Source organism: Colossoma macropomum, unplaced genomic scaffold, assembly GCF_904425465.1.
Source record: "Colossoma macropomum unplaced genomic scaffold, Colossoma_macropomum, whole genome shotgun sequence".
In the NCBI taxonomy this organism is placed as follows: domain Eukaryota; kingdom Metazoa; phylum Chordata; class Actinopteri; order Characiformes; family Serrasalmidae; genus Colossoma; species Colossoma macropomum.
This window is the reverse complement of record NW_023494806.1, coordinates 10,363,249-10,390,661: the sequence shown is the minus strand read 5'-3', so window position 1 is coordinate 10,390,661 and position 27,413 is coordinate 10,363,249. Positions and strand designations below refer to the sequence as shown.

Below are 27,413 nucleotides of genomic sequence, written 5' to 3'. Positions count from 1 at the left end.
CAGGCTGACCATGAACGAATGTAATTCAGCTCTATCTAGAAAAGCCCCACAGGGCAAAACTATACAGACTAATTGCTAATGTACTGTAAGGAGGCCGGTTTCTATTAGGGAAGCTTTGACCACCTGCAGGGATATACATACTAATACGTGTTTTTCCTGATGATCTACAGGAAAGCGGTCCTGGTTGAAGTATTAAGACCACAACATCAACAAACCCTGATTTGCCTGATCTGCCTTGCCTGTATGTGATTGTGGGGATTGTTGGGAGTTCTCCTTCTTTTACACTGTTTGACTGTTCTACAGTGTTCTCTTCCATTCACAGTTTTGTAGAATGCCCTCTTATTCTCCCTGTTCTAGAGTGCTCTACCCTTCACATATACTGCTCTAGAATGTTCTCCTCTTTCACAGTGTTCTAGAATATTCCCCATTCCCCATACTCTCTATTGCTCCCACATTTTTAGAACATTCTCCCAATCACGTGGTTCTAGAGTGTTCTCCACATTGATACTGTTCTAGTGTGCTCTCCCCATTGTTCACACTATCCTAGATCATTTTCCCAATTCACACTGTTCTTAATTGTTCTCCCTTGTTCACACTGTTCTAGATTGTACTCCCCTTGTTCTAACTGTTTCAGACTGTTCTTCCCTATTCATATATTCTACATTATTCCCCATTTCCAAGGTTCTAGAATGTTCTTACCATAATTCACACTTTTCTAGACTGTTCTTTCCACAACTTGTACAAGAATGTTCTCTCTTATTAATCACACTGTTCTAGGTTGTTTTCCCTATTCACACTGTTTTAGAATGTTCTCCCCCAGTCGCTCTGCTCAACAACGATCTCCTGCCATTCAAATGGTTCTAGATCAGGGGACGGCAGCCCAAATGTTAAGAAGAGCCATTTGGTCCTTTGAGCAAAAATCGAACCACCTTGGGAGCCACGACGTTTTATGTCCATTTTACCGTTTTGGCTGTAAATATGTCTCAGTATGTGCTACTAGTATAGGCTAAAAAATATAAACAAAAACACAGACTTACTTTGCTCCGCTTTAAGCTTTAGCTCAGCTATAACTGCTTTTCTCGCATCTCTGGCAGGAAACTTTTCTGCAGAAGTAGAATAGTTTCTTATAAAATGTTTCTCAACTTTCAACTGTTTATGAGGCTGAAATCAGTTTCTCATTCGCCAGAATGTAACTGCAGCTCCATTTAAGGTGGGACGGGACAATTTGAACAAGAAGCTGGCAAACAAGAAGCTTCTTGTAGCAGCTTCTCGACTTTTTAGTGTTTGACAGTTTCTCGTTGCAGATTAAACATATCAGGAAACCAGCTGAGTGCAAATAAGTCTGTTCATCTCCAAATTATCTCTGTCATCTTAAATCTTTTCCTTTGCCATTTCACTAGCTACTAACTACTTGTTGTCTGTGTTGCTTTGGTGACCAGCAGTATGCATGCCAGGGTTAAAGTTAGGTGAATTAGCAGATATAGGCTACATTAACTCCAGCGTTTAAGACCATTTATTGTTAAAACTGTGTTGAACGATCAGCAGAGCTTTATTTTACTGCAAAGGAGGATTCTTTTATTTTTACATAAAAATCTAATTCTGCTGTGGAGCCACATTAGGACAGTAAAAGAGCTGCATGTTCTAGAATGTTCTCACAAGTCACACTAGTTTGTTCAGTTCTTTATCAGTTCTTTTTCTGAACATTGTAAAGGAATTAGAATGCTGGTGTTGTTGGGTCAGTGTGCTCTGACCGTAATGGAAAAAACTGTCTAGTTATGATTTTTATTGTGAAACTTATCTTTACTGTCTCAGACGGAAGTGTCTTTCCTCTTAAGTGACAATAGCCCGCTTGTCTCAGGTGTTGTGTGCATGCCACGCTCACTGTTTAACAATTGCATTCCCTCCTCTGTTTGCTCTCTCTCTCTCTCTCTCTCTCTCTCTCAGGCAGAGTTTCCTGGTTTGCCTGCTCGCTGTGGGCGGGAAAGCTGTCCAAACTTCATGCTTGATTTCCTGGCAGGTCGACAAGAGGGACATAAAACACCTGCTCCAGTCGCGCTCATCTTCACTTTAGCTGAAGGCTGTTCCTCTGTCTGTTGCTGTGCTGTGGTGAGTAGTGATTTCGTTCTTTGCCTGTACTTGTTGGAAATCTTGAAGTGAAGTTTCCATTTAGAGGAGGTTGCAAAGCTGGTTTCACATGTTTTGCTTTCTTGCTGTTTAATTAGGCTGTCAGATTGAAAGGCTATAAATTTGGTTAACTTTTCTGTATTTATTGATCTGTTATCCTTAGGTACAGTTTATTTTGTATAATAATCATTTGGTAAACTTTTGTGTACTGATTGGTTTATAAGTGGTAGTTTTTTATGCATAATATTACCTTGGTAAAGTTTTCTGTACTAAATGGTCCTTAATTAGTAGGTTCGGTTTATTTTGTATGAGATTACATTGTATGTAAGTTAATGTTTCATTAGTAATTACTTTGTGTATTTTGTTTACTGAGAGGTCTTTAATTAGTAGGTACAGTGTATTATGTATAATATGACTTTATCATGGCGCATAATCACAAGCCTAACAGTAAAGTTCTGTGTAACTAATCCTTCCAGGTAACACCGTTTGGAGGCAGTGGTAACAGCAGTTTTGCTCTGTAGGTGACTGTTTTCAGTAGTGATTGTGCTGTGGTTGTTCTCACAGACAGGGCCATGCTGTACACAGAGCTGATTCGGCTGTGGGACGAGGCCGTGAGGGCGGTGGATAACCAGGACTGGCAGGATGCTCTGGCAAAACTCAACCAGATCTCTGACCCCACCTCTCGCACACTGTTCGTCACCTCCTCTGTCCACCTCACCCTGGGCCAGCTTGACCTGGCCATCAAGGTAAGCCCCTAAAACACAGGTAGGGCATGAAGAAAACACTCCTCTTGAAGATCTACAGATGTCTGGGGATTTCCTCTCTGTTGCATTTAATAAAGTGAGAAAAATACCAGTTTTTGTTTTCCCGATTAGTCGTTAATACGTTAAACTATTGTAAGCTGCCAAAGAAAGTGTGCTCATTTGTATTAGAAGCATATTGAAAAGCAACACATCTCCAAACGTTTGTCTCACAGTGTATGGTTTGCTGTAAAGAGAGGGGAATGAATTGCAAAAGAGTGATTGATCTTAGGATTGTGAGTGTCCCTGGATTTGTTTTCATTTTGAGTCTGTCTTTTTAGACTCTAGATCGTGTTATTGCAAAGGATGAGAGATTGGCTGTTGGCTTCTTCCAAAGGGCTGCTGTGCAGATAACGGCAAACAGGTAAGAAAGCTTTTGTCATACAGTCTGTTCAAACTGAACCTCAGGAGCATCATCTGGATCTAATTGGCAAACGACAAAGCACGTTAAACATTACTTTCTTTCCATGTCCTGAAAACAGTTTATTTCACATTTATTTCACATTTACTTCACAGTTTATTTTTTCACTCTTTCTTTTTCAGGCTGGAGGAGGCTCTGGGTGACTGTATCTGGGCACAGAAGCACATGAGAGAAAACACTGTCATTGATTACAAACAGCTAGGACTGCGCTATAAACTCTACAGCTGGCAGGTTGTAGCCCCTATAACTTTTTATTCATATGTTTATTTCTGTATATCATCACTGTTGTACCAAAATCATTGTTGCATCTAACATCACTGTTGTATCTCCAAAATGGTATGGTCTCCTTTATCAGAGAAAATATGTTCTTAACTGTAATGTACATTAATGTTCCAAAAACGTTGGGACAGTTTGTGAAATGCAGTGATTTTACCCTTACTTGAACTTTTACTTGTAGTTAAATGAAATCAGTACAAAGACAAGATATTTAATGTTTCTTATCAACTTCATTGTTTATTTTGTAATTATATGCTCATTCTGAAATTAATGCGTGGAGCATGTTCAACACAGTCATGATGGGGCAGTTTAAGATTAGGAACATTGTGAAATATGAAAAAAACAAAAAAACAAAACAAAACAGAACCAAAAAAAAAAATCTTAAACAGGTGATGCAATCATGTTTGGGTATAAAAGGAGCATCCAGGAAAGGCCTAGTCTTTATGAGCAAGGATGGGTTGAGGCTTGGCATCTAAAATACATCAGCCAATCAGTTTAAAGGTTCGCACCTTTGTGCTCTTGAGTGTGTAAATTTGGTTCTTAAACATCTTCTTAAGAACAGTTGTTGAATGCGGCCCATTGTTCCTCAACAAGCAATTGCAAGGATTTCAGGTATTACAGCCTCTACGGTGTATATTATCATCAAAAGATTGAGGGAATCTGAAGAAATCTTTGTGCATAGAGGGCAGGGCCAAAAATAAATTCCTGTGAACTTTGATCCCTCAGACAGCACTGCATTAAAAACCGGCACATTGATATCACCACATAGGCTCAGGAATACTTTAACAAACCATGTCATAACAGCTCAGCACTGCATTCACAAATGCAAATTAAAACTGTACTATGCACAGTGGAAGCCATATGCCAACAACATTAATAAACGCTGCCGACTTCTTTAGGCTTGAGCACATCTGAAGTATACTGATGTACTATAGTCTGACGAGAAAAAAACTGAAACTGTGGAGCGCTGACGCTTTGATAAACAGCACAAAGCACCATATTCCTAACTTCTGACTTTTTCTTACATCAGTAACAGTAGCTAACGTAAGCTGTCTGGCTAATGAACTTGATTATTTTGATTATGTGTTTTTGTTTCAGTTGTGCGCCTATGGTTGGTTGGTAGATTACAGTCATAACGGTTGATTGTCGATTTCAATCAAGTAGGTTGGGTTCGAGATAAGTTGAGATAACTTCATATACGATGCTGTAAGATATGATTCCTAAATTAAGATAAGATTTGCTTCTGTAATACGAATTTGTTAAAATCTTATATTGACCAGAACTTAAAACAGTAATTCTGTAATACAGAAATAATACAGTAATACCCTTGATGTTGAATCTAATATTTTTAGAGCATTTCTATTAGTCCAATTATTATGAAATGTTCCCACAATGTAAAAGGTAGCAAGCATTTTCAAAGTACATAAAAAGGTATATAAAGATTTATAAAATTAAAAACTGAATTCGATACCTTAGTGTTACAATTCAATACAATATGATACAGTTTGATATATGATACAACACGATACTCAGTGACAGAATTCTATACAGTACAATGTGACACGTCATGATTTGATACTTTATCTTTCATCCCTGATGTAAAAAAATAAAATCATAAAGTAAATGTGTTACAAGGTTTTATGACAATAAAACAATATATAACAGTGACAGTGGACGCTTTACTTGAACACCGCTGCATAACATTGACATAACCATGTCCAGTAATGTAACAGTGTCATATCATTGTTACAGATAATTGTCATGACGTTTGTCATGATGTTTGATGTCATGATGACTAAGTAGAATATTTTTTCCAAAAATTAGCATGAGACATAAGCTGGTGTGATATCAAACAATATAGCGTCTACCATGACAATGCTGGTAATGATAACATGAAACTGTTATATTAATCGAGATAATCTGTCATGACTCTCGACAGTATATGTATCAGTCACAATAATAATGTTTATAGCATAGTTATGTCAGAGTTAGCGCATGTAACACATGTATTTATATTGGCACAGTCCATGACCGCACCCAACTGCGCCTCTTTGGCTTCTTTTTTTCTCCATTGCTCTGAACTTTCAATTGCTCACATTCTCTCTGTTTCCTTATGTCAACACTGCCATTGTGTGTGTGGCAGCCTAAGATTCACCAGCACTGCAGCCTTTCAGCAAAGCCTCCTTTAAGGTGTACAGTGTTTTCCAACCTAATCTGTATCTGCTATATGTGTAGTGTGAGATTAATAACTACTGACAATTATTTAGACATTTCCCTGCTGTTAGTATAAGAACAGAAAACAGTTGACTGGAAACACAGTCACAGTAAAGAAAATAGTTCTTTATAGAACTACAAACACTTAAAGAACCCTTTGCATGATTAAAGGGTTCTTTACATCATGAAATAGCTCTTTAGATTGATGGAGAATGTGCTGTAGATGGTTCTATAAAGAACCTTTGTAAAAATGGTTCTATATGGCATCAAAAAGGTTTTTTCTGTTGTCACAAGCTTTATAGAATTCTTTATAGAACCATATACAGCACATTCTTCATCAATTTTAAGAATCCTTTCATGATGCAAAGAACCCTTCACTCCTAAAAAGATAGTTCTTCAAGGGTTCTTTAGTAAAGACAATGGTTCTATATAGAACCTTGAACACTTTTGAACAGATTGATGAGAATGTGCTATAGCTGTTTTATATAGAACCTTTTTAAAAATGGTTTTATGTAGCACCAAAAAAGGGTTCTTCTATTGTTACCAGCTTGACATCATAACAACAGAACAACATATTTGGTGCTATATAGAATCCTTTTCAAAAAGGTTCTATATAGAACATCTATAGCACATTCTCCATCAATCTAAAGAACCATTTCATGATGCAGAGAACCCTTTAAACATGCAAAGCGTTCTTCAGATGTGCTACAGATGTTTTATATAGAACCTTTTTAAAATGGTTCTATGTAGCACCAAAAAGGGTTCTTCTATTGTTACCAGCTTGACATCATAACAACAGAACAACACTTTTGGTGCTATATAGAATCCTTTTCAAAAAGGTTCTATATAGAACATCTATAGCACATTCTCCATCAATCTGAAAAACCCTTTCATGAAGCAAAGAACCCTTTAATCATGCAAAGAGTTCTTCAGATTGATGGAGAATGTGTTGTAGATGGTTCTCTATAGAGCCTTTTAACAAGGATTCTATATAGCACCATCTACAGCACATTCTCCATCAGGTTGAAGAAACTTTCACACTGCAAAGAATGCCTTAATCATGCAAAGGGTTCTTTTAGTGTTCATGGTTCTACTGAACCATTTTCCTTACTAAGAACCATGAAGAACCATCTTTTTAAGAGCATAGAGTACCTGCCTGAAGAGTAAGTGTATTTTAAATCGACATGTTCTCTTCTGTTCCAACTCTAAAGAAGCTGTTGTCCATGGAAATTGTCTGTATACTGCAGATGCGGCAGGTAGGGATTAGGCCGGAAAATGCTGGAGTATTCCTTTAAGAGGACGACAGGAAAACCTCCAGCCTTATGCAATGTCAAATGCCGTTCAGAGTGAAGATTAGACATATCACACATTCCTCACTTGCAAGGTCGAGCTTTCCTCACCTCAAACAGGTGGAGCAACCTGAGACGGGGAGGGTCTGGAAGGGTGTGTTGATATGTGTGCATATGTGTGGTTCTCCACTGAATATGGCTCAAAAAAACTTCATTACAATGCCTTGGATTACATGAACAGAGGAGCAGAGGATAATACGGATACTGTACTTCACTTCCTTCTTCCTGGTCTGTAAAGGAGTGGAGTTTCCAGTGCAAGGAAATGTTACTTTGTTGAAAAGAAGATTGATGATGTCGTCATGAAACACACACACTCTATTCTCTATTCTCCTGAGGCGTGACGAGCTTCACATAGTGTTATTACACACAGATAACGAGACTGAGCAGCACTGCTGTGGGAATGTGTGGTGGGTGTGGTCTAACAGGTGTATATTGTCTTGACTGACAGGTTCTGTATAATGCAGCAGCAGTCCACTGTAGAATGGGTCAGTGGGAGAAGGCTGGAGAGATCCTGCTGGCCGCTTCACAGGAGAGAGGAGGGAGGGGGGTCCAGGTGGACCTGGCAATGGACAGTATAGCAGTAAGACGATGCATGTACTTCTAATATACTCAACTTTAGCCTCATATTCAGGACTGAATATCGATTTTAGAGGCCCGAGCACCAAAAATACCAGAACACTGTTGTTTTTGTTTGGATTGTTCTTCTTTTTCTTCATTTTCTTTTCGTTCTTCTTGTTGTTTTCATCTTCATGCTTCTGCTTCTCTTCCTTCTTCTTCTTCTTCTTCTTCTTCCTCTTCTTCTATTTCTCCTTCTCCTCCCCCACTCCTTCTTCTCCTCCTCAACCTCCAGTCTTCTTCTTCTTCTTTATCTTCATCTTCTTCTCTTTCTATTCTTGTCATCTTTCTGATCCACTCCTCCTTTTTCTTTTTCTTGTTGTTGTGCTTCTTCTTTTCCCCTGACTCCCTTCTTCTTATTTATCTTCATCACTCTTTTTTTTTCTTCTTTTTTCTCCTCCTCCTCCTTCTTCTTCGCTTCTACTTCTCTTCCTCCTCCTCCTCCTCCTCTTCCTCCTCCTCCTTTCTCCTCCTCCTCCTTCTTCTTCTAACTATCTTCCTCCTCCTCCTCTTCCTCTCTTCTTCTTCTTCTTCTGCTTCTAATTCTCTTCCTCCTCCTCCTTCTTCTTCTTCTAACTGTCTTCCCCCACTTCTTCTTCTCCCTTTTTCTTCTTCTTCTTCTTCTTCTTCTTCTTCTTCTTCTAACTCTCCTCCTCCTCCTCCTCCTCCTCCTCCTTCTTCTTCTGCTTCTAATTCTCTTCCCCCTCCTCTACCTTTTCTTCTCTACCACCTCTTCATCTTTACGTTCTTCTCCTTTTTCTTCTCCTTCTTCTATTTCTCCTGCCCCTCGCCCACTCTCTTCTTCTTCTTCTTTCTTCTCTTCTTCTTCTCTTCTCATTCACATCTGTACAGTTTAGGTTGATAGTGAACCCTTCAAAACTATAAAATAACCCATATGGAAGTTCCACGTGTGATGAGATCTTGATTGCTGCTGAAAATTACACATTTGGGGGAATTTTTAAAAATGATCTGTTTTTTTCATTTTGTAATCTTTGTTTTTGAATTCAGAGGAGGGAGGTGATTGCTCCTCTTTTCGTCCCAGAGGGAGTAGTGTTTCGCCCCAGGAAACAGGATGTGGAGGAGCTTCGGCCGAGAGACTTTCTGGGAAAACCGGAGGTAATGTCCACATTTTTAATATATATTTCAGAAATTATATATCATGATACATAGTAACGGCATATTTAAAAATGCTTTTAAAAACTATGAGTAAAATCTTAGCCAGGTACAACACTTAGGAGCCATCTCTCAACCTTTTTTTTTCAACCACACAGTTAGTCAGTGTTCCTTAAGAACTGGTGATGCCAACGAGAAGCTCAGTAAAGCATGTGACATATATTATTGTGATAAACTGTCAGTCATCTGAGTCATTAGAGGCAATCATAAGATGGAAATTCCCTATATGTACCACGTCTGATGACCTTTTCTCCCAGGTCATTATTTCTGATATCCCACATGATGACTTCGGAGGCTTTGAACCCCTCAGGCCGCAGGTAGAGTCACTGTTTGTACCTTTTATGCTCACACTTACACTTTGTTCACACTTGAGCTGTCTGAGTTTCAGATGACGACTCTGATGGTGTATATTTTTGCAGAAGCCTGGATACTATGAGCCAAAGGTAGAGGAAGGCCGGTAAGTATGCTGAACAAACTGAGCACCTGAATTTCACTTTATTATAAATGATTATAACTTTGCATATTGTCCATAATGCACCTTTAAAGAACTGCAGTACACATTTAGATACAAGCAGTCTAAATGTCTCAGAAGTGCAAAACACTCAAAACATTTTTATTTGCCTTTTTATTATTATACAGATATACTGGTGCATGCATTAAAAGTAGAATAAAACAAGCATAGAATAAATAAACATATATAAAATAACACAAAAAGATAAGCTATATAAAATATCATAAAAAAAGATTTTAAGATTTTCATTGTATTTACCATTTCAAAGTGTCCTACTAATTATTTGAATGTGCAAATGTTTGCAATATGTTTTGTTCATTTTCTAAGTGAAAAGAACTGGGAACAAACTGAAAAACTGCATTTTCTGTAAAGTTTAGAACACCAGTTCTGTTTATTAAATAAAAAAACATAAAATATAAAATGTGCCATAATATAATATATATTTTTCCCCAAGTTGTTTTGGGCCATTTCTTTTGGTCCATTAATCATGAAATTTACAGACAATGTAAAGAGAAACAGGCATTTTCACATTATGTCAAAAGCTGAAAAACAGAGATACAAGGTTTTGTTCTGACAGCAGCGATATATTTACAGTTCAAAGTGCCAAGTATTTGGGGGGGAAAGAGGACTACTTAATATGTTTATTGTGCACTAAACTAATTGTGCACTAAAATTTGCAAAGAAATGCCATATTTCAGTGTGTTCTTTATAGATGATGTGTTATCCTTAACATATTTTAACTCAATAAAACATGTAAGAAAAAGTTTGTGTGTCAGAATAGTTTTAAACATGTATCTGCAGCCATAGTGGTCGTTATTTAAAACATTTAAACAGTAGTGTGTGTATATTGTAAGTATTACCATGTATACTTTGCAGGGATTCACGTTACATGTGTGTGAAGAATGCATACATGGCCAAAAGTCCAGGTGAACTGACTGTTCCTGCTGGAGCACACGTCTTTGTCTTCAGCCAAGATGACAGGAACGGTCTGGCCACAGTCATATACGACGGTCAGGTACGCCTTTCAGGCACCTTCCAATACAGCATGACTCACTGCTGTGACTCACTGATGTTTTATAGAAGCACATTGCTTATGTATGCTTCCCTTTCTGTTCTGCTTTCTTGTGCTCTTTAGAGAGGTCTGCTTCCAAACTTCCTGCTTGAACCGGTGACAAAAAAGACTAAAGGCAAAAAGAAAAAATACGTAAGTGTGCGCTCCATATACTTTCCTCATTTGTATTCCTGGTTTATTATGCTGCGCACATTACCTGAGGCCCTCTGCTGCATATTAGAGTAACATTTCATTATGGCTCTTCCTGCTGCATTGTACCCCACTTTTTTCTTTTCAGGAGCTTAAAATATACACTTGCATTGGAAACCGCAGACAGCTCAGTGCTAGTTTAACCTGATGTTTCCCCAAAATATGAACTTTGAACAAAAATTATTTTGCTGAAAGTTTAGTGTCTGTTTTTAGAGAGAGAAAAGCATGGAGTCATGAAAAATGAAAGGTACTCACATAGAGATACACTCTTAAAGGTAATGGCAGAAGGGTTCTTTTGCAGTGATGCCATAGAACCACTTTTGGTTCCCTAGGAACCTCTCCATTCAGTAACTTCTATTATACAATACTGTGCAAAAGTCAGAGACCACTTTTAATTTAGTTAACTCCTAGTCAAAATGGCCATTATGTACAAATTATTCTTTTTTCAGCATCAGCATCAGCAAAGAAAATATAATATATATATATATATATATATACAGAAAATTATACAGAAGCCTCTACAACAAAATCTAATATTTTTTCAATAATTATTGTGTGCACACTTTGATGACTGGCTTTCAGTTTTTCAAAGAAATCTGCAGGATCTTTTTCCACACCTCCAATGAAGTTGGTTGCATTTTCTGCTTTCGCAATTCAGATAATCCCAAACATTCAGTGATGTTGAGGTCTGGACACCTGCAGTGTGTTATTTTTTTTCATCTATTTATTTTTCTGAGGCTTCTTGACATCTACACATGCTTTCAGACTCATAGTGCTGAGTTGTCTTCTCACAGTGGAAGGATGGACAGAAACACCTGTGGATGTTTTCAGATCTGAACCAAGAGTGGAGCTTGATTTTCTCCTCTCTCTTAAAGAGGAAAGCTTTAAGTACAGTTTGTCTAATGATGACACTTTTGGTGTCTACCAGGTCTTTGATGGTTGTTAGGAGTCTCATTTGCTCTGTACCTTTTAATCTTTTTTAAATTCCAGTTTTGAAAAGTCCCATTTCCCCTTTCTTATGCCAGTGGAATGTCCATCTCCTCAAAAATATCTCCTCAATAATTAACAATTTGTAATTAATGGCAGTTTTGACTGGAAATGCTGTGATAATATATGTAATTGTTTTGGTATTTTTGTCAATTACAATTACAATTTACATGTGACAGGAGACCCTAGGCTACTCAGATATGTCTTTATTTGACATGTAAATGCTAACAGAAATTTGATATCTTTATGAATTTGGCTAATTTTTTATTAAAAATGTACCTAGTGCCTCATAAAATTTGTATATTTTAGCTTATACAGGTCTTTAAAAAGGGCCGTCTCAGATAGCTTTTCAGAAATTGTGTCTGTGTCTGAAAATGCAAGAATTTTGATGGTGATTAATTCTGTTACATATTATTGAGTAAATAAATAGCTTATGGTGGCCATGTTTGATATTGATTTTTCGTCTTCTTGGGTTCATGCTGAGTGCTAAAATTCTAATACACAGCAAGACAGACTTTATTTTTAATGTAAATTGAGTTGAATGTTTACTATCATGAGTGTTCTGATGTGTGAATCATGTCACTCTTTTAACCCTTTGTTATAATATGAAGGCTAAAAGCAGAAAGCTGATATAATGGTAGTGAGTAGATTTTGGGTATTTTATCGAGCTGGATTACTCACTGATGCAGACGTCACAACTTGATGACGTCATGCCGGCTAGTGAGGGCTGGGTCTGCTGAGTGTTCTGATTCATGAATCATGTCTGTAGCTTAAACTGTTCTGAAGTTGTGAAGGCTGGAATGCAGCTATGCTCATTGCTTACAAAATGCTAGGCGTTAAATAAATGAAGAGTAGTGTTTGACTTTTGCAAAGAACTATAAGTTTATGAGTTTGTTGATCTGTTACTAAGAATCTAAATTATTGTCTGTGGTAAGCGACCATATGCTACAGATGCACCCGATAGAGATTATACACTGTAGTATTCCTGTAGGGTGTCAAAAGTGGTTTCAGCACCTTTATTTGTGAATCTCCCTGGTTTCCTGCAAGCCAAGCGCTTTATGATTTCCTACAAGCCAAATGTCTTATGATTTAGCTGCTAATGAAAAGGAGATAAATTGTGCTTTGAGTGTGGAGGTGAGGTAAATTATGACATTGGCATTATGGCATTATGAAGTTGCCCCTTTCTCCCTGCCTCTGTCTGTTGGAACAGTATTAATGTACAACTAAGTAATTTATGAGCAACAGTGATACACTCAGCACTCTAATCTTGTGTGTTCTCTGCAGAGTGTGCCCAGTGGGATCCCTCTGCCGCCCAGCCTGAAGCCGCCCACTCGCCCGGAGGCTGCTGTTTCTCCTCCCCCAGGTACAGTCGAGGCTTTAAGGCACCATTACATCGTACATACCCAACAAGGAACATGGCTAATCTCTTCAACTAACACCTGAGGTTTTACCTACAAACACTTTACAGGGCAGCATTCATAAGGCTACTTGATGCCTACATAAGCTTTTCATGACAGCTAACATAAACATACATTAACACTTTTTCAGTTGAGTAGAACCACATAGAATGACTATGGGGGAAGAAACAAAAAAGGACTCTTTGGTGCCCTCTAGCAGTCATGTTTTTGATATGAGTTGGCAAGCTCCCCTTAAACCAGCAGTTCTCAAACTTTTTTAGTCCAAGGCCACCTTTGTGGATTGTAAGTGCCAGAGTTATTAGAGATGCAACTTCTGAAAATGTTCTGCAGCCCACTTAGCACTCCTCTTTGTCACCCTCAGAGGGCCGTTAACCCCAGTTTGGGAACTGCTGCATTAAAATGCTTCTGGGTTCATGATAGTTTCCTCCCTTTCAATGATGCACACAAAAGACACTTGAGTGCTAATAACTCTTTATTGTGAAGAGCCTTCTGCCTACTAAACATGAGTGAGAGAGTTACAAACTAAGTCTAAGTGAGATGCTTTGCATTTAAAAATTGTATGTTAGCATGAAACTGTATGTGCTAAATTTTTTCAGTGTTCATTTGCCAACTCATTTTGCTCTGATGTGCTCTTTTGTATAGAGTTACCCTCCTCTTACGCCAATGTCACCCGCACCAGCTCTCCTTCACAGGACATCATCACAACCCAAAGCCCTCCACGGCAGGTGAGACCAAGCCTCCACACACCAAAACTCATCTGATGGCCAGAAACTCATGACATCTGTTGAAAACACCTCTCTAGTCTATCTGATAGACATACACTAAACCCGAAATGTCAAACAAGGACTCCCCTCAGTCTCTCCCTGCGTACCTCTGATAAACTCAAGCTGTTCTGTTTTAGCCAAAAGCTTCAACACACTTTGTAAGTGGAGGTACTAATTAATATTTATGACTCTGTTTGCGCCAGATGTTTTACTTAAAACGATTAGCCTCCCTTTTTTAAAGGATTTACAGGGTTTGTTCTGTAGTTTGTACTTCCACAGTACAGTAGACATACGGTGTTTACACTTGTTTCGAAAATACTCTCAAACTTAAAGCCCCAACCAATTCGTGCTTATGAAAATAGAATCTGTGCATGATTAATCCAGAAGCCCGTGGTGGCTGATCCGGGGGAGATAAAATGCATTTGGTGACTCAGGCGTGGAGTGGTGCATTTGAATAGCACTTTGATATGGCCTGATTCAGTCAGAGCAGAAACCCAGGGGAGGGAAAAGGAAGGCAGATAAAAATATAAACTGAACTATTTGAGACCGGAGCACCATATGCTGCCTGTCTTATCGACCCCAATATTGTCAGATGTCATTTTTTATTTGTCTGGTGACAGACTGAATAATATATTGCTTGTTAAACTTTATTGAGCTATTGGCCTTTTTGATACGGATATCTCAGTAAGAAGGCTTCAGTATCCCAATGAGCCCTTTAACCAGTCACAGTATTTTTGCTATGTGCTGTGAGGAAGCTCCCAAATCACAGTTCCAGATGAGAGTTTCTGTGGGTGTTTTGATGAATACAGATATAGACATTATCCAACAAATCTATTTTACTCAAAATAATGAAGGCCAGTCTTTAACCAAGTCACATAATTGAGTTACAAATGCATTTTTACTGCATACTGTGATGCAAAGTGCATGACAATGGCAATATGTAGCAATATCGTCATAGAGCAAGTATTTGGTCTAAATGGTCCGTCCTATGGTGCTACACCTGTAGGCAGCATAATTAGAAAAGGTATCATTACTCATAACCCTCGTATCTCCACAATGGCAAATATACAGGAGAGGGCAAAAACACTCTTTACTTTTAATGTACATTAGTGTAAAGAGATTTCATTCCAAGCAATTTTGGATCAGTTCTGTTGGTTCATTTATTATGAAATGCTCACACAATGTAAAGTGCAGCTGCTGTTTAAATGATGTATAAAAATAAAAATATAAAAAAATTATAGATAGGTGCTTTTTCCCCACCTGGACAGTGACAATACATAAATATCAAAAGATATTTTGCTATGTGGGTCATTGGGGGCAGTAAACTTTAAATATGCAATATTAATGCATACTATAGAAACTGGCTAAATTACACTGTATGTTCTTGTGGTGTTATCATAACTTATTATCATAGATTATTTTACATCCCCTCTCTATGTGCTCCAAATATGAAAACTAAGCCGTAAAAGAGGCCAGTTGTCAATTCATTGTTTTTGTGATGTCACAAAAACCCATACGTATATCCACCTACAGCAGTTTTGCCCCACCGGTTCAGGTTGAAGTTATAAGAAGTGTTTCTGTCTGAACGGCTTTCTGGATGAGGCACGATACACAGCAGCCAAACAGAACACAGGTCATTTACATATTGTCGCTGTCCAAAGAAAACCATGGATGGGTTTTTGCCCTTTCCTGTAAAGTTACTATTTTGGAGATACTTGTTTTTCTTTGGAGAGCGATGATACATAATTTACATAAAATTATAAGGGATGCATAGAGGTTGGAAAATGGTCAATCAAAAATGAATTATGACTGTTTTGGTACATAAAACCACATTTCTGAAGTGGAAAAATGTAGGATCTGGATCCCGTAAATGCGTTTAATGAAGTGTGCATGAATATGTTTCCTCACTGTGTATCCTGAATGTGTCTTACAATTTTCTGCTCTTTGTTTCACCCAGACTGAGGGAGCAGACTCAGTCATAGTTAAAGTGCACTACAGATACACCGTGGCTCTGAGTGTCCCAATAGACATAGAGTATCGGGAGCTGCAAGAGAGAGTTGCTCAGAAATTAGGACAGCCTGCTGCACTCATTCGCCTTAGGTAACACTGCCGACCCGACAACCTGCTTTTCTCAGTCTCACTTTGAAATTGGAGTGTTTTTTAGGTCACTGGACAAATGTCTCCAGCTCGTCCTTTTTCTCCTTTCTCTCACAGACAGAAGCAGCACGGTTCCTCACTCCTGAAGCCTCTGGAGGGCGAAGGAGGTCTGCGTGACCTGGCTGAAGTGGCAGAGTCGGGCCGGGCCACACTATGGTGTCAGGTACTCGTTGACCCTTTGATGCCGAGGCAATAGAAGTATCCATGACTGCTTACTTAATCTACTCCTCTTCTTTAATAACATGAGATACTGATGCAAAGAACATGTAGAGAACCTGTAAAGGACATGACCTACAAAAGCTAAACATTTTAAAAGTTTATTTTAAATCAGATCAGACAAAATCAGTAATGTTAATAACATTTCAATATATTGTTTACCCAGTAGACTTGTTGGCCACTTTATTAGAAACCCACCTTGTGGTCCACCTAACTGGTGTACAATTAGACACTGTAGCCTGTCTATTGACGCAGATTTGCGTTAGCTGATATTGAGCCGTCAAGGGTCAGTTTGTGACCACAGAAACTGGACCATTCTCAACCTAGCAGTGCCACTGACATGTGTAAAACTCCCCCATCATTTGTTCCAGCACCACACACTACCATGTCAGTGTCAGTGCCATGCTGAGAACAGTCCATCTCCCAAATAGAAACTGTTCCACAGTGGCCATGTAGTCAGAAACTGGCCAATGATGAGCAGCTAGCAAATTATGCATGACAACAGATTGACAGCCTATACTTATAGGGTGGACCTATAAATTGAATGTCACAAAGTGACCATCAGGTAGAAGTGTTTCTAAGAATGTGGTGGACTGTCTGTGTAAATGTTTATTAACCATTCTACTGAATTTTTTTAAACTGCAGCCCCAGAGTAAGAAAGCTATTAAAAAAGAAGACAAATAAATTGTAAGGTGCTTTCGAGTGGGAGGTGGCTGTCCTAAATTTTTATATAAAAGACTTTATAATTCCAAAAATACTTTACAACATTTTTATGACACTACCGAAACACGCAGAGTTTTAGTGCAAGGCGGAGCCTTATTTTAGCCACACCCCTGCAATTTAGAAGTGAGAAAGCAAGACTGCATCCCTCACGGCCACAGTTAGATCGCATTGTTTTGAAATAAACATGTCTCAAAGTCTGAAAAGTCTGTGTGTAACATAAATAATTGTCACTACCGAAACACACATTTTCTAAACTTTTTTGTGTTTTAAAATTTTTTTATTTTTTTAAAATATTTTTTCTTGAGTTGTGCTCAAACTTAGTTGAAATTGTCAACACTGAAACAGTCAGTACTGAAACATTTGGTAAAGTTTTGGTAGTGACAAAATAAAATGTTCAATCATTCGATTTAATAAAATAATTAAGGTAATAAAACAAATAATCTTAATTCAAAGCATTCAAACTGAAAGGATTTTTGTCCAGGTCAGTTAAAAGTCCAAAACAGGTTTTCAACTCTGACTTTGATGCAGTTCGGTAGGATGATCCATTAAAACTGACTCTGCACTTGAACTTCATAATCATTGTTTAATTTCAAATCCAATGTGCTGAAGTACAGAGCCATAACAATAGACACTGTGTCACCGTTCAATTACTTACAACCTGCACTGTATATCCTCTGGCAATCTCACCTCGAACAGGCTGAGGATCCTCTGGCCAACAGGACAATCCTATACCAGATGGTGGCACTGTATGACTATTCCGCACAGGGGCCTGAGGACCTGGAGTTTAGTGAAGGGGACACCATTGACATCCTCAGTGAAGGTACATTTCTAAAGTTACAGAGTTTTGAGGACACCAGTCATCTTTACTTATTTGAGTAGCTGTAATTTAGTGCCTGTATGTTGACATAAAGGCATTTGGCCTTTCATGTTTTCATTGTGTGGCCTAATCAGAAAGTGGTAGTGAAGAGCTTTTACACTATGGTAGTATAATGCAGCCTGTCTAACAAATTAAAAAGACATATTAAAACCTTGAAATGTGACTTTTCTCATTGTTACTTTTCGAGTGCCTCTTATTCACCAGAGTATATTTTGGTTTTTCCATCTGAATTTACATGACCAAATCGTAAGGTAAATTATTCAGTAACTGCATGAAATAAATGTACATCTTTATTTTATTTAATTAATATTTGTAGTTCCCCTCAAATTAACAGATCATGTTTTATGATCATACACATATTGCTATATGCTTACAATTTACTGCTGAACACCAAAAATCTCAGGCGCTCTTTGTATTATTTTATAAAAATAATTTTTACAGAGCAGATCACTGAAGAGACGCCATCTGTTTATAGTTTATAGCCCAGATTTGTGGAAAAATGGGTCAACTTTCAGTATTTGACTGGAAAGAAGACAGTTAAACCTTTTGAATGTAGCTTATGAAATATGAAAGTTATGAAGAATATGACGAAATGCGTTTTGGAGCCACCAGTGGTCTCAAGGAGGTTAATAAAAATGCAAGCCTGCAATCTATTTAATACACTTGAACATATCCTTTAAGGGAGGATTTCCTAAAACAGTCACATTTACACAATTGTCCACTTACCCCAGATGTGGTCGATTAGCCAAAGCTGTTCAAATCTCACCTGCATGAACTGAACTTTTTGATGATGCTGCTGCTGCACAGACTCAAACTATTCCATTGTAACCATTCCTTCACCTGTTTTTCCCCGTTTCTGTATTTTAATATTTTATACTAACATTGTTTGTTATCCCCTGTCGACCAGAGGAGGATGGGTTCCCCTTTTGAGTCTTGGTTCCTCTCAAGGTTTCTTCCTCTTGCTCTTAGGGAGTTTTTCACTGTTGCCATTAGCGACGCTCATGGGGGCTTGGACCTGTATTTTTCTGTAAAGCTGCTTTGTGACAACACCTGCTGTGTAAAGCGCTATATAAATAAACTTTGACCTGACTTGACGTGACATGTCTGATGTCTAGATTTGGATTCATTAGTTTACGGCTGGAGCTCCGAGGGTAATATTGTTTACAAATACTAGAAATAAATAGTCACTTTTTTTTTTGTAAATATTCCCCCAATACTTTACCCAAACCACATTCAGGTTTCATTCAGTTTGTGCACTGACCCTCCTGCTGCTGCTGCTGCATAAACTCAAACTATCTATTTAACCATTGCTCCACCTGTTTTTCCCCGTTTTGAATTATAATATTTTATATTAATGCTGTTTCCTATCCAGTGTCGACCAGAGGAGGAAGGGTTCCCCTTTTGAGTCTTGGTTCCTCTCAAGGTTTCTTCCTCTTGCTCTTAGGGAGTTTTTCCTTGCCACTGTCGCCACTGGCGATGCTCATGGGGGTTTGGACCCAGATTTTTCTGTAAAGCTGCTTTGTGACAACACCTGTTATAAAAAGTGCTATATAACTAGACGCCAGGTGTTGTGACAGATTCTGACGTCCCTTCACATTCACATGCCACACAGGCATTTGGATGCTATAGTTTATATTCATGATTTCTGTTGATTCTTTTGACTGTCAATCTTGAATTGTCTGAATATATACATAATGTGGTTTGTGCGAGTTAAGAGAAGTTTTGGGAATGTATTTACAAAAAAGATTTGGGTGACTATTGACTTCTAGTGTTAACCTCATAGTTCTAGTGCTAAGCTAAAGAAGCAAAATTTGGACACCAAACATGTCTGAGCTGATCGGCTACATGTGGGGCAAATGAAGAATTGTGTAAATTAGATTTTTTGCCAGACTGTTCTTTTAAATGGCCTAGAGTCTCCCGCAGATTTAGACTTCTCTCTCTTATAACTTGAGAATAACTAGTCATCTTGAATTGTTTTCCATGTTTTTGCTTAATAATAAGCTTTAGCATGTAATCAGCCTGGAGATTTAGAGGATAAATATACATTTTTTAGACCACTAAATATTTAAAGGGTTCTCCTTTCACTGCATGCATAGGCACAGTAGACTGTATTTAAAGCTATTCTGCTTCTGTTTTACAGTGAATGAGGAATGGCTAGAGGGACACACTGCTGGAAACATCGGCATTTTCCCCAGATGTTTCACCTACAGAGACTCAGAGAAAGTCGCAGTCAATAAAGCAACATCACCATAAAAGCTCAAATGCCTAAATGTGTAAATAGATTATTTACACATTATACACAAATAGACAGTATTTTCAATCCACGATTTTGTATATGTATTGCAAGTTAGTAGATTAAACAATACATTAAGACTTTTTATTATCATATTGATTATATGCAAACACAGCTATTTGCATATTACTTTCAGTATCATTATCAGATATTATTTTCTGTAAGAGCTCATGATCAAAATTTCCGAGAATGCTACAAAAGATTTGTGTTCATTTACACTGGTGACCAATCGATTATATAGTTAAACCTGCTCAGTGGAGCAATCCTGTCAGTCAAAATGCACATACAAAATATTCTGTCCTAACATGAAAGCTGATTGTCAGTCTGTCTGAATGAATGACGGGTGATGTTAGAGCTTTGAGTGCTGAGTCGCGCTGGAGGCTCTCTGTTGTCGGACTAAAATAAATGGTAGGTTCAAGTGAAGGTTGTACAGATCCTGTAATATTTTACCCCAGTGTGTGAAACACCCACATGGTATTCAAGGGGTCCCATGTTGGCTGGCCACTCCAGCACTGGTGGTGCTGATGCTAGCTTCACTGGCAGCAAAATATTTACCAATTCTTTTTCTGGAAATGCTCTTGTGTAATGGTAATGCAGTTTCCCACATATTAACAGAGATCTTATACGTCTCCTCATTTGTCTTCAGTTTGAGAATTGAAAATTCAGACTTTCCACCAATGTCCTGGGAAGTTGGGCGAGTTTTAGGATTTGCAAATGTGTGGCTGCATATTGTAAAGTTTTTCAAAGGTATCTGGGTATAGTTACAATTGCTAGGCTATAAAGGACTGTCTGGGTGAGCCAGTTTGCTACAGCGCCACCCAGAGGCAGACCAGTGCTGCATCTTTAGTTAACAATACCAAAGACAGAATCTTGCCGATTCGTGGGTGAAGCAGGCTAAATGAGAATTTAGATTTTGTGACATTTTGAAACATTCAGAGGTTTCAAGAGGTTAATTGGGAGTCCTGAAGCCCCCAGGACCCCCTGTATTTCGCGCCTTGTTTTACCCTCAAATATTTGCCAGTTGTTAGGTAGCGTGATTAACTCCTTTCATATTTCTTTTCATCTCTTCTCTCTTGCCTTTTTTTCTTTCGCTCATTGAACTGTCCTCCAGAGGTGTTCATTTGTGCTGAATGTTTAATTACAAACTTTTCTTTGCAACAGTTTCACTGTGATCGATGTTTCAGCTCTACCTTTTGCTTAATCAGATTTGAGGCTACTTTCTGGAAGCGTTCTTAGCTAGAAACTAATGGCATTTGGGGAATTTAAGTCTTCTGAAGTGAAATATGTATAATGGCAGTAAGCTGGCTGGATTGTGTGTGAGTTAAAACTAAGTTGATCAGAGCCCTTGGCTGCTGTTCGTAGAGTAAGCTGATTTAGCCCTATATTAATGGCTTGGAGGTGGAATATGTGGTTCTTTAGAATTATAAAAACCCACAGTTTACAAAGTCCAAAGAGGTTAAAGAAGTTTAGTTCAACATGCTGCCAGTTCTGGTTTTTATCATTGCCACCTCCTCGCTCGTAGCTCCTGACTGAACAGCACGGGTGATCTATCATGTGCAATTTACTGAACAGCACCTTTTACAATAAATGATGATTGATCACAGCTCAGCCATGCAGAACAATCAGTCTCCCCTAGCATTTTCACAACTTTCACCCTTTCTTAAAGATAACAGTCCCAAAAGGGGTTCCTTTGTTCTAGAACAGGGATGCCCAAACTTTCTGTCCTGGAGGACCAAAGTGTAATGTTTGTGGTGGAGTGAGGGGCAAATAGACAAAACAGTTTGGTGCTCACTGGCCTTATATTTCTATATGTCATCTATATTTATATATGTATAAATTAGGAGCATGTGTGCTTTCATTATGTTAATGAATGTTGTATTTTTTTCCAAATACTGTGACTGTTTTCTTGTATATGAAGCTGTTTTATCTTTAAATATTCATAAAAAAATTCTTCTCCCCAGTGGTCCCTTAATCTGCTCATCTTTGTGCACCTGCCTGTTATGAGCATTGCACGTTTCTGCCATTAGCTCATAACTGGTAGCCACATACAGTTGTGCGCAAAAGTGTGGGTGGTCAAATTACATGTTTTGTTTTTCTGAGTAAAATAAGTTAACACATCCTCTACACTGTAATTCATCCTCTTCTGTGCATTTTATTGCACTGTTTATTTGCTGAATTTAATATACTGGGGAAGAAACACATAAAATGTGGCCTGTACACATTTTATATTTATTTCCGTTTTTCCCTCAATATGTTAAACCATGTTAAAGTCTTTATAGGAAAGTGTTCATCTTGGCAACACCTCTGGGCAGTTATCATACGAGACCAGGCTTCTATTTCTTTGAATGAGGAGAAACCCAAACCTGAACGCCACATTACAGTTTTAAAACCATATTTGAAATCACTACTTAAATGACAAGAATCACATAAATGCAGACCTTTGGCTTGAGGAACACAATTTTTAAAGCTCGTTTAGGTTACTGTGCCTGCATGTAACAATGGAGGACCAAGCCAATTGGCAAATGTTGAGCATTACATGCTTTCCCGAGTGAACTGTTTCCTCCTGTATAATGTCTCTGGTTAAAGCAAATAAATTGAAATTGCCACATTTAAGTGTGTTCTGTGTAGAGGATCTGTTCACTTATTTTCACTTAGAAAATCAACACAGTATCCAGGGCTGTTCACATTTTTGCATACACACTTGTTGATGGTTCTTCAAGTGTTCTTTAGTAAAAAAAAATGGTTCTATATAGAACCATGAACACTCTTTGCATGATTAAAAGGGTTCTTTGCACTGTGAGATGGTTCTTCAGATTGATGGAGAATGTGCTATATAGAAGCAAGCAAGTAAGCAAAGTTTATTTATATAGCGCTTTTTATAACAGGTGTTATCACAAAGCAGCTTTACAAGGAAATCAGCATTACAGAAAGAAATCTGGGTCCAGGCCCCCATGAGCGTCGCCAGTGGCGACAGTGGTACGGAAAAACTCCCTAAGAGAAACAGGAAGAAACCTTGAGAGGAACCAAGACTCAGAAGGGGAACCCATCCTCCTCTGGGCGACATCGGATAGTAAACATTGTTAGTATAAAGTATTATAGTACAAAAACAGGGAAAACAGGTGGAGCAAATGATTAATTTGATTAGTTTAGTTCATGCAGCAGCAGCATCAGTGGGGTCAGGTTGTGAGGGTGAGGTTTGCACGGCGTTGTACAGCAGGAGGCTCGATGGTGGTAAGCCGGTCCAGAGGGCTGGCGAGCAGTGGCACCCAATCAAGGCAGAAGAGGCAGCAGCATCAGACACACAGGATGGGCAGTTGTTCAACTCGGCAAAGAAAAGAAAGGAAAAACACACAGAGAGTCAGTTCTGTAATGGGTGACTGATCACAAATTACAGTGTTAGCAGAGCAGCGGAGACTCCGGCAGGTAAAGAACTGACAAGGAAAACGAATTACCAAAGGCTTGACTATACAAGTAAGTTTTTAGCTTAGACTTAAACACTGAGGCTGTGTCTGAGTCCCGAACATTAACAGGAAGATTATTTCAAAGCTGGGGGGCTTTTTATAAGAAGGCTCTCCCCCCTAACGTAACTTTATTAATTCTGGGTAGTTATAGTAAGCCAGCACCTTGCGATCTAAGTAAGCATGATGGTTCATAGTGAGAGAGAAGTTCACTCAGGTACTGAGGGGCGAGTCCGTTTAGAGCTTTATAAGTCAGTAAGAGAATTTTATAATCAATGTGAAATTTAACTGGTAACCAGTGTAGGGTTGATAAAACTGGGCTGATATGGTCAAACTTTCTGGTTCTAGTAAGAACTCTGGCTGCAGCGTTCTGGACTAGCTGAAGCTTGTTAAGGCTTTTGCTGGGACATCCAGCCAGCAGGGCATTACAGTAGTCTAGCCTTGAAGTAATAAATGTATGAACTAACTTTTCTGCATCCTGTAGAGACAATGCATTTCTTAATTTTGAAAAAGGTTCTATATAGCACCAAAAGGGTTCTTCGGTTGTTACAAGCTTGACATCGAAACAATAGAAGTACTCTTTTTGGAGCAATATAGAACCCTTTTTAAAAAGGTTCTTCATAGAATTTATAATTCAGAATATTACTATAATACTATAAATCAAATCTTAAAAGAAAAGTAAGAAGATATTTAAAAATGTTTGTTCTCTCATTGGGTGAGGAAAGCAGGCCAAATCAGACTTCCATGCAGGCCAAATTTGGACCATGGGCCTCAATTTTGGCAGCCCTAAAAGAACCACTTTTTTCTTTAGGAAACTTTCAATGGATGGTTCTTTTGAAGAAGAATTTTTGTAAATGAGATTTGAGATTTGAGTATATAAAACCTTATATGAACCACCTTATTACAAAAGAATCACTTGGTTCCCTGTAGAACGTTTCAATGGACTGTTCTTTAAAGTTTTTTAAGGAACCTCAACAAAATATAAGGGTCCAAGGTCTTTTGTATAACTACATCACCAAGAACTTTTAGAACTTTATTAAGAACTTTATTTAAATACAGAACATTAAGAACTTTATTTAAATATAAAGTGTCAGAAAGGGTTCTTTGGTGCGATGCCATAGAAGACCTACCTTTGGATCCCTAAATAACTTCTCTGTTGGGTGGTTTCTTTAAAGAACTCTAAAGTACCCTAAGGTTCTTTTGGGAACCAAAGGTGTTTCTCTGTGAGGTCACTCCAAAGACCTAATTTTGGGCTCTTTTATTTTTAAGAAGTTACCATATACTCTCCATTGTCCTCACCTAAAACAAATTCCCTTGCACTTAACCTTACGACATGTTCCATCACACTTCGTCAGACTCTATAGCAGTGGCTTTAGATCACTCCACCATTATGCTAAGATGAAATGAGGCTGAACGGGCTGAGGGATCAGCACTATTGAGGTTAATGGCGTGAAGGCCCTGGCCCAGGTTTTCTCCTCTGTTACAGTGAGCTCTGGGCGAGCGTGGGTGCAGCATAAGGTCCCTCTCCTTTTTTATAGTACTGTAATCATGGGGTTGGCACGGCCCACCGTGACTCACTTTCTCCTCCACTTCCATTAAACACTCGGCCGTTAATCAAACCGCAGCCCTCATCCCTGCTCCGCCTCTCTAAATCAATCCCTTCCTTCCTTTCTCCTCTTTTATTTCTCTAGTTTTAAATACGTGGTAGTGGAATAGGGAGGATTATGGTTATCAGATGCAGTAAATGTAGTAAATACATGTGTTTTATATTAACCACAGTTTACGGTGATGTGTTAACAGAGTGCTAAATAAAGAGTATCGACACTGTTTTAGTACAGTGCAGCCAATGGAGCAAATAAAAAGGCCTTTTAATATGTATATGCTGCCCGTCAAACATTTGAGGACCATTTTGCTTTGTAATTTTAATTTCATCACTGTTATTTTTCAGTTAACTAAGAAAAAAAGGCCTGCGAAGGATTTGCTGACATAAAACAATTTGACAGTTTTCGGGAACATTTAAACCCCGTTATAAAACATCTACTGTACCATAAACATGTCACAGTAGATGTCATATGCTGTCATGAGTTATCATGATACATTTCATTCAGCAATATAACAGTGTCATGTTACTATTAATATTAATTGTTATGACGTACACTATATGGCCAAAAGAATGTGGACACCTGACCATCGCACCTACTGTGGCAGGAAAAAGTATATGAACCCTTTGAAATTGCCTCCATTTATGTATAATGTCATCTTCAAAACGGTCTGGTCTTCATTAAGTTACAATAAAGAACAAACACCATCTGTTTAAACTAATAACACAAGTAATGTGTTCTAATTATTTTTGTCCATGTTGAAAACGTCATTCAGACATTCACACTGTAGGTTGGAAAATGTATGTGAACCCTCAGGCTAATGACTTCAACAAAAGCTGATTGGAGTCAGGAGTTAGCAAACCTGGAGTTCAGTCAATGAAATGAGATTAGATGTGTGGGTTAGAGCTACTTTGACCCCTCAAATATTTTGAATTTGCTGTTCACAAGACGCATCTGCTGATATGAACCATGCCTCGCAAAAAGAGATCTCAGAAGACGTGCAGTCTATAGTTGTTGGTTTGTACAAAGCTGGCAAGGGTTACAGAGTGATCTCAAAGAGTTTAGGTACTCATCAGTCAGACAAATGGTCTGTATATGGAGACGATTTTAGTACTGTGTCTGCTCTCTCTGGAAGTGGGTGTCCAGCCAAGATTACTCCAAAGGCACAATGCTGAACATACAGTGAAGTTAAAAGAAGCATAGTCTAACAGTTAAAGCTTTGAAGGAATCATTGGCACTGGTTAACCTCTTGGTTCATGAGTCTACCATATAAAAAACATTGGTGTTCATGGCAGGATACCATGGAGGAATCCACTGCTATCCCTCCAAAAAATACACTGTATACCTGTGGTTGGCCAAAGGGCACCTTGCCAAACCCTCCTGGGAAAATGTTTAATGGACTGATGAAACTAAGGTTGAACTAAGGTTGAATTGTGAACACACAGCATTAAGTATGGTGTATAAAGTGCACTGCATACTAGTAATAATACTGAAAACATTATCCCAGCAGTGAAGTATGATGGAGGGAGCATCATGATTTGGGGATGCTTGGCTGCCTCTGGAGTGACTGCTGGCATCAAGGGAAAACTGAATTTCCGGAATTTTTCAAAATATCCTATTGGGTCATGTCAGGGTGGCAGTCTAGCAGCTGAAGCTCAGTAGAAGATGAGTGATGCAGCAGGACAAGGACTGTTAACAACAAAGTAAATCTACTACAGAATGGCTTTAAAAAAATAAAATCTGCCTTTTAGAGTGGACCAGTCAGAACCCAGTCCTTAGCCCAATAGAGATGCTGTGGAACTACCTCAAGAGAGCTGTTCCCACTAGACATTCAAAGAATATGGCTGAGCAGCAGTAGTTCTGTAAGGAAGAATGGTCCAGTATTCTTCTTGAACATTATGCATGTCTGATCCAGAGCTACTGGAAACACTTGCTTGAGGTTATTGCTGCCAAAAGAGGTTCAACCAGTTGTTAAATCCAAGGGTTCACTTACTTTTTCTGCCAGCACTGTGCATGTTTAATTGTTGGGCACAATACAGGTACGAACAATTATAATTGTTTGTGTGTTGTTAGCTTTAGCAGAGAGTGTTTGTCTATACTTGTGATTTAGAAGAAGAACAGATCACATTTTATGACCAGGTAATGCAGAAAACTAGGTAATTCCAAAGGGTTCAC

At 38.4% G+C, this 27,413-nt stretch overlaps 1 protein-coding gene across 1 annotated transcript; it reads left to right on the top strand.

The window, feature by feature from the left end:
- Positions 1 to 1,980: 1,980 nt before the first annotated feature.
- Positions 1,981 to 22,171, top strand: noxa1 (NADPH oxidase activator 1). Its single transcript, XM_036599160.1, has 16 exons — positions 1,981 to 2,106; positions 2,689 to 2,870; positions 3,206 to 3,288; positions 3,468 to 3,576; positions 7,633 to 7,764; positions 8,808 to 8,915; positions 9,230 to 9,289; positions 9,392 to 9,429; positions 10,360 to 10,498; positions 10,619 to 10,687; positions 13,016 to 13,094; positions 13,792 to 13,874; positions 15,871 to 16,013; positions 16,128 to 16,233; positions 17,706 to 17,829; positions 20,027 to 22,171. The coding sequence occupies exons 2-16, from the start codon at positions 2,697 to 2,699 to the stop codon at positions 20,137 to 20,139; spliced, it is 1,560 nt and encodes a 519-aa protein (XP_036455053.1). The 5' UTR covers positions 1,981 to 2,106; positions 2,689 to 2,696; the 3' UTR covers positions 20,140 to 22,171.
- The last annotated feature ends 5,242 nt before the right edge of the window (positions 22,172 to 27,413 follow it).

Excerpts from the sequence above, each read along its gene's own strand:
- noxa1 (XM_036599160.1), top strand. The coding sequence starts at position 2,697 with ATGCTGTACACAGAGCTGATTCGGCTGTGGGACGAGGCCGTGAGGGCG. Across the intron at positions 2,871-3,205 it reads AGCTTGACCTGGCCATCAAG|ACTCTAGATCGTGTTATTGC; the intron begins GTAAGCCCCTAA and ends CTGTCTTTTTAG. Across the intron at positions 7,765-8,807 it reads TGGCAATGGACAGTATAGCA|AGGAGGGAGGTGATTGCTCC; the intron begins GTAAGACGATGC and ends TTTTGAATTCAG.